The following is a 7,991-nucleotide window of genomic DNA, read 5'->3' on the forward strand; positions in this document are numbered from 1 at the left end:
GTTTATCCCCAACTTCATACTGAAGTCGTAGAAAAAAGGGAAAACAAGAAGCAGGAAACTCGAATTTTAGATCCAGTTCTTGCCATGGGCAAGTCATTACCATCTCAGTGCTGTGATCTCAAATGAAACAGGGAGGGGAGACATTTGCCCAGGTGTGTTCTGTGTATACCAACTTCTGTGTGTCATTGTTTGAAGGATGACCTGGTGGAGCTTTGGTCCCCCCCTTTCCAGCCAGCTGATTGCTTGCATAGAGGAAGACCTCAGACAAAGAAATGCAGATACTCAGGAAGTGTAAGGCCTGAGGGCATGGCTTACACACATGGCATGAATTTCTCTAGTGTTCTGCATTTAGAATACGATCAATTTTCACATTAAAAATCAGTCAGAAGGAACAAAAGGTTAATTTTTGTTGTTGTTTTTTGTTTTTTGAGATGGAGTCTTGCTTCGTCACCCAGGCTGGAGTGCAGTGGTGCGATCTCGGCTCACTGCTCACCACAACCTCCACCTCCCAGGTTCAAGCGATTCTCCTGCCTCAGCCTCCCAAGTAGCTGGGACTACAGGCGCCCACCACCACGCCTGGCTAATTTTTTTGTATCTTTAGTAGAGACAGGGTTTCACTGTGTTAGCCGGGATGGTCTCAGTCTCCTGACCTTGTGATCCACCCGCCTCGGCCTCCCAAAGTGCTGGGATTACAGGCGTGAGCCACTGCACCCGGCTCAGAAAAGTTAATTTTTGCTCTTTATTGTTTTTGTTGTTAGTTACGGTTAGTTGTTAGTTGTGCTCCCCCACTCCTCCACCCCTACCCTTGGCAAATAATATAATGACAAAAAAGAGGGAAGTTCACTTTTATTTCACGCAACAGACCAAAGGTAAGTGGTCCAGTGCCTGAGGGGTGACTCTGCCACCTTCCAGCTTCCACCTCTGGTCTAGGATGGCTGCTGTAGGTCTTGTCAACACCCAGGCAACAAGGAAGGAAAGTTGCAGCAGGAGAATAGGGTCTGGAGGTAGGGAGCATAAGGCCGATTCACGTTGAAGTTCTAGAACTAAATCCAATGGAAACACTTCAGTGATGACAGGAAATATCCTCTCCATTTACATAGGGCATACACTGAGTAAAAGACTTTGTAACTTTACTTCATCCCCTTCATTTACCTAGGGCATACACCAAGTAACCAATGAAAACCTTTAGAGGGTATTTAAACCCCAGAGAATTCTGTAATTCCAGAGAATTCAGCCCCTAATAATTGGACCACTCCCACCCTGTGGAGTGCACTTTCGTTTTCAATACATCTATGCTTTTGTTGCTTTATTCTTTCTTGCTTTGTGCATTTTGTCCAATTCTTTGTTCAAGATGCCAAGAACCTGGACACCTTCAACTGCTAACAAAATGGCAGGAGGACACTCACACCTTCCTTAGTAGGGTATGACCTGGAAGTGGCACATATTCTACTCACGTTTCATTACAAGATTTAGTCACATGGCCACATATTAAGCTGCAGAAAGCCTACAAAGTGTTGTCTGTAGGTTGGCTATGTGCCTAATTAAGATTCAGGGCTTTGTTTTAGAGATGGGGAGAATGACTATTGGTGGACCATGCTATTCTCTGCCAGTAGGCTCATTATTTTCCAAAATGACTTGTGTCAAAGTTCAGTGCCACTAAAATTGCATGGTCATGACAGTTTAACAAGTGTTTATTAGGGATCTTTTATTGTGTAAAACCTCCAGACACCATGGGAATGCTGATATGGAATATGCAGGCAACGGTTAGCACACAAGAAACCAATATACCCACATATTTTGGAAAGGATCAGCAAAATCTGGAGTATGCAGGAATTTCCCTGGAGGAGGTGACTCCAGGTGGAATCTGCAGGATGGTGTTTCTCACCAACTCCTGTATCTGCTCATAGGCTCAGGGGTCACTAAAGGAAGTCCTCACTTGACCCTCAGTGCCATTCTAACCAACTTTTTAACCCTTTCACTATATCTTTCCACTGTCAACATTGCAAAATGGTAGGGTTTTGAAACATACTTCCTCTTCCTTTTCACTTCGTCTTTAGGGACGTATTAATGAGTGGAGTAAAGCACTCAGAAGAGCAGCAGGAAAAGAGGATTCATGTATGCAAGAGGAGCTGAAGGCTCTCGATAGGTTCAGAAAATGCAGGTCTTCCAGCTGCTGAGGGTGTATGCTTCCACCACGCCTCATAGCAACCCCTGAAAAAGTGGGGTGTCTAAAGTTCTATTGACAGGCCCAATTACTAAACACTTTTAACCAGAAAATACTCCCTCTGGGTCCTTTTCCTTTACATTCCATGAGTTGGAGAAGGGAAGGAATTAGTGTAGTAGTTGAATAAATGGCTGAATGAAATGATACCAGTTGATGGTGTAAGACCCTACAAGCAGCAAAAGTCTTGACTATAAAAGATACTTTGTTAAAACTGAGAAGAAGATATTCATTTTTGTCCCTTGCTCCCCGGATTTTCATCTCTTAGCCAATCTCCACATTCCTCCAAAATGTGTCCTGTTTGGCAGGATCTCATGCTCTACTTTCTTGTTCTACATTTTCTGGAGTCTAAGCCTACCTTCTCTTCTCTCATTCTTCATTCCTCTATCCACCCATCTATCCTGTCATCTACCCATCCAACCATCCATTTGTGAGAAATGAAATTTAAAAACTGTTGGAACCCCAAAAAACACTGAGAGATGTGACTGTGATTTGAGTCACATACAGTTGCTTTTGTTTCTCAGATTATAGATTAACAATTTTTCTTATATTTCTTGTTCTCTATCATGGCTAGAGGCAATTAAATCACCTCAAGGACAAAAACCTCCTGCCTTCTAAATTAATGACCATTTTTACAGACTAACTTCCCCTGTGTTGTGTTGCTTTGCTTAGACCAGATGACAGATAGCCCATGACTATTACACCCTCTGTAGAAGGTGACATATGCACCCTTTACAAAAGGAAACACTGCCTATAACCAATCAAATGGCTGTAACTATGTGCCAACTTTGTATGAAAAATGCTATAATCCTGCTAAAAACTCCTCTGTCTCTGCCTATATAAATGAAACCGTAACTTCTGTATTTTAAACTCTGACTCCATTCCTTTGGAACTGGTATTTCCGGGTAGGCCATCCTCAAACTGCACTTGAGTAAATTCTCTTGCAAGTTGGGGTTCCAGCTGGGCGTGGTGGCTCAAGCCTGTAATCCCAGCACTTTGGGAGGCTGAGGCGGGTGGATCACCTGAGGTCAGGAGTTCGAGATCAGCCTGACCAACATGGTGAAGCCCCATCTCTACTAAAAATACAAAAATCAGCCAGGCATGGTGGCAGGTGCCTGTAATCCCAGCTACATGGGAGGCTGAGGCAGGAGAATCGTTTGAACCTGGGAGGTGGAGGTTGCAGTGAGCCGAAATCACGCCATTGTACTCCATCCTGGGTGACAAGAGCAAAACTCTGTCTCAAAAAAAAAAAAAAAAAAAAAAAAAAGAGAAAGTTTGGGTTCTAACAGCTTTTAAATTTTATTTTTCACAAATGGATTGTTCTGACTCTAAATTGTTTTATCATATTTTATTATAGGTTGACACATCCATCCATCCTCTCTTCCATCTATCCATCATCCATCCAGCCAAACATACAGGTAAACTAATGTAAACCACAGTGTTATTGGCTTTAAAAATCTTAACATTACATTGTTCCCAGTTGAGAGAATTTCTGGCTTAATAACAGACAAAAGGGGTAAATATTGAGGGAGAACATACAGTGGGTTTAACTATCTTATGTTCTCTACTTAATCAATAGCTGGTTAACTTAAATCTGTTATGCCAGGATAAAAGCAAATTTGAAGATGGTTCTGCTCAGTCCACAGTCACTTCTGCCTGGTTGCTATCATTATAGAATGTGAAATAAACTGCAGCTGTGGCCACAAAGTCCCTTTTGCTGAAGCGGGGAGGGTCCAGGTTGCAGCAGATGTGGAGGCCTCTGCCAGGCACCTGCCCTGGTCTCGCTGCTGACCTCCTTGCAGGGTTTTGGTGGTAGGGCTCCTCCTGTGGTCAGGTCACTGGGATTTCGAGTACGATCTGTCCTGTCATCACTTTCACTTTGATTAGCTTCATTCTGAAGAACTTTCGACAGCATTCACATGGGTCAGCATGAGAAAACCAGTTCCTCTGTAGAGGACTGATTTAATCTTTTTGTACAGAGGCTGATCTTGGGAGAAAATACACTCCTGTTTACGTCAAACATACAGGACTCATCAGCCCACAGTCACACTCAATGCTTCCTGGGTTTTCTTGGTGGGGGCCCTTCTGCATCGCTGGGACAGTGAGTGAAGAGATTGGCCGTGATGTGTCAGTCCCTGCTGGGCTTGGTGCCATTGTCTCCGGGTGTAATCAAACAATCTGTATCTTAGTGGGACATCCTGCTTGCTCTGTGTGACTCAGAGCTCTCAGGCAGCTGGCTGAATATTTGTTTATAACAGTGCCACCCACTCACTCCACACCCCCGACTCCCTATACACCACTCCACAGGTGGCCAGACTTCTGGTGCAAATAAAAGTTTGTCAACTGTTGCTCCCTTTCTCCTGTCTTGCTCCTCTTCTTCTTCTTCTTCTTCTTTTTTTTTTTTTTAACTTATCTAAACAATTAAGCTGTGGGGAGTCCATTAATAAAAGGTTTCTTTTACAAAATTATTGGCACTCTGCAAGGCACTTTGGAGGAGAGTGGGAAGATCAATATTACCTAGAGTAAAATGGCAGGGCAGATATTACTCAAGGGAAATCGGTTCTTAATAAGAGAGAATATAGATTTCCACCCGGGCAGTCAGTTTGAATATGATGAAACAGCGTGTTAGAGTCGGCAGTCTGGTAATTATTTGAGAAGTCTTAGAGACTATAAATGTGTATGTGTGTGTTTTAAAAGAACAAACCAAAAAACATCTCAGCCAAAGCTTTTCAGAAATAAAAAGCAAGTATGTCCACAGATGACCAGAACCCCAAAAATTAGAGCTATGTGAATCCATTAAATGACAAAAGTGCAGAGCATTTGATTAATTTCTGTATGTATCTAAAACCACAGAAATGGTGTGATGACTGCTTGTGTTTGCCTCTGGGAGGGAGGCAGAGAACAGGGTGAAAATGTAGGCTTCTAGATGCGACGGCTAATGAGAAGCCATTCCTCTTCTTTAAGCCTGGGTCTTTTATTTGTCTCTTGGAAGCTTCGTGAACATGTGAAAACGGGCGGAAAGCGCAGTGGAATGGTACTGAGGGCAGACCAATTTAATGGGGTGCAGGTTACTCTCCATCCTTGTCATGTGAGCCAATTAACCTTCCGGTTGGCTGGTGAAATGCAACTAGCGGTTAATTGGACCATTGTTGGGAACAGTGCAGAGGCCTTCGTACCATTCGCAAATTGCTGAGATAGGAATCTCTGGATGACTCCTGGGTTGAGGGCAAACCAGTTCAGCTGCAGCTATGGTGGAACCTTGGCTCTTAGGCCCAAGGAGTTTCCAGGGGACCCCTGGCAGTTCCAGCTTCAGCACATTGCTGGAGAAGGTGAGGGAGAAGAAGAGAGAAATGGAAGAAAATTTCTCGATGAAGGGAAGACAGGAAAGATGGAGGAAGAAAGGAGGGAGGGAGATTGAATAAAAGAAAGAGGGAGAAGGTAGAGAAGGAAAGAGAGAAAGAGAATATATATATAATGCTTTTAGGTGTTACCTTTGATCAGGGCCATTGACCAAGGTCAGCTTTCTCCAACGTGTATTCAGAGGAGGGTTCATGTCCTATAAGGTATTAATTGGTGTTTTATGGGGGAAATTTTTAAAAAGTGGGGCAGAGAAATCTGCATGTCCCGTCCATTTGGGAAGTGTTTCATTCAACAGGTTTCTCTGGTGTAGCTCCTCTCAGAGCCTTTTGTAAACTGGAGTGCATTATGGAGCTCCAAGATGGGGCCATAGTATACAATTTCTCCTTACGTTATTTTATTGAGAAATTGTTTATTCAAGGACAAGCATTCTGAGAAGTGAAGTTTTTGAAATAATGATCCAGGCCTTTCCTCAACACTGAGCTATTTCTTTTCCTTTCTTTTTTTTTTTTTTTTTAACCATGCAACAAAACCTTTATTAACATTTTGAACAGGTTCAGCTGTTACTGAAACTTGTAATTTCTAAACTTAAGTTGGAGCAAATGTCTATACTGCAGAGTAATGCCATCAGTGGGCACTGTGAATGCAAGACTGGAGAATTAACAGCCACTCCTCAGGTGAAGGACCAGGTGCAGGGTCGACTCTTTCTGGATGTCATAGTCAGAAAGAGTGTGGCCATCTTCTAGCTGCTTGCCTGCAAAGATGAGCCTCTGCTGGTCGGGGCTGGGGTAGGGGGTGACTTCTTTATCCTGGATCTTGGCCTTCACATTTTTGATGGTGTCACTGAGCTCCACTTCCAGGGTGATGGTCTTGCCAATCAGGGTCTTCACAAAGATCTGCATACTACCTCTCAGACACAGGACAAGGTGCAGGGTCGACTCTTTCTGGATGTCATAGTCAGAAAGAGTGCGGTCATCTTCCACCTGCTTGACTGCAAAGATAAGCGTCTGCTGCTCGGGGAGAATGCCTTCCTTATCCTGGATCTTGGCCTTCACATTTTCGGTGGTGTCACTGGGCTCCACCTCAAGGGCAATGGTCTTGCAGGTAAGGCTCTTCACGAAGATCTGCATTTTGACCTGTTAGCGGATACGAAGATGCTGCAAAACACCAATCATGTCCAGCCACAGGGACACCACCACACACTCGCCCAACAAAGCCAGTCGCCCCTACCACTGAGCTATTTCTGTGTGGGTTCTTCCCTTGGCCCTTAGGCTGGGATAAATCCCTGTCTTCATGCAAAGTTAGAGACATGATTAGATACAAGATCTACAATATTTGTGGATAAAAACCAAACAGTTGCTTAAGAAAACTACAACTATTTTTTTTTGCTGACACCAGAGTGAAATTTCCCCCATTTATCTCCCATCAGCCTTTGGTAGGAGCACAAAAGCTACCTGCTAGGCACATTCCAGCACCATGCTCATGACACCAACCCTTCTTCATTCATTCCTTGACTCGTTTACATTCAAACTCTGTCCTCATTTGCTGCTCTGCTGCTGGTTCTGGCTCCAAGCACTTCTTTTTTTTTTTTTTTTTTTTTGAGACAAAGTCTCACCGTCACCCAGGCTGGAGTGCAGTGGCGCAATCTCAGCTAAGTGCAACCTCTGCCTCCTGGGTTCAAGCGATTCTCCTGTGTCAGCCTCCCGAATAACTGGGAGTGAGCTACCACACCTAGCTAATTTTTGTATTTTTAGTAGAGACAGAGCCATGTTAGCCAGGCTGGTCTTGAACTCCTAACCTCGGGTAATCCACCCGCCTTGGCTTCCCTAAGTGCTGGGATTACAGGCGTGAGTCGTTGCACCTGGCCTCCAAGCACTTCTTATACTGTCCCCGACTTAGATGCCCATGCCTGACTCCCATCCCATCAAAGTTGAAAATGTCCTGATTTGTTTTCTGGTGTTTTGACAATCAGTGCGCTTGCTTTTTTTTGTTTTTTTGAGACGGGGTCTTGCTCTGTCACCCAGGCTGGAGTGCAGTGGTGCGATTTCGGCTCACTGCAAGCTCCGCCTCCCAGGTTCTTGCCATTCTCCTGCCTCAGCCTCCCGAGTAGCTGGGAATTTGAGACACTCTTGCTCTTGTCGCATAGGCTGGAGTGCAATGGTATGATCTCGGCTCATTGCAACCTCTGCCTCCTGGATTCAAGCAATTATTCTGCTTCAGCATCCCGAGTAGCTGGGATTACAGGTGCCTGCCACCATGCCTGGCTAATTTTTGTATTTTTAGTAGAGACAGGGTTTCACCATGTTGACCAGGCTGGTCTCGAACTACTGACCTTGTGATCCGGCCGCCTTGGCCTCCCAAGCTCTTGCAGTTTTTGATTCATTCTTTGGCTTTGCCTTCTCCTCTGAACTCA

At 44.3% G+C, this 7,991-nt stretch overlaps 1 protein-coding gene across 1 annotated transcript; it reads right to left on the minus strand.

Annotated features, from left to right (window-relative positions):
* Window positions 1-6,092: 6,092 nt before the first annotated feature.
* Window positions 6,093-6,803, minus strand: LOC111527493 (polyubiquitin-like). Its single transcript, XM_023193789.2, has one exon. The coding sequence runs from the start codon at window positions 6,706-6,708 to the stop codon at window positions 6,238-6,240; it is 471 nt and encodes a 156-aa protein (XP_023049557.1). The 5' UTR covers window positions 6,709-6,803; the 3' UTR covers window positions 6,093-6,237.
* Window positions 6,804-7,991: the final 1,188 nt, after the last annotated feature.

The sequence above is a fragment of the Piliocolobus tephrosceles genome, chromosome 11, assembly GCF_002776525.5.
Source record: "Piliocolobus tephrosceles isolate RC106 chromosome 11, ASM277652v3, whole genome shotgun sequence".
NCBI lineage: Eukaryota > Metazoa > Chordata > Mammalia > Primates > Cercopithecidae > Piliocolobus > Piliocolobus tephrosceles.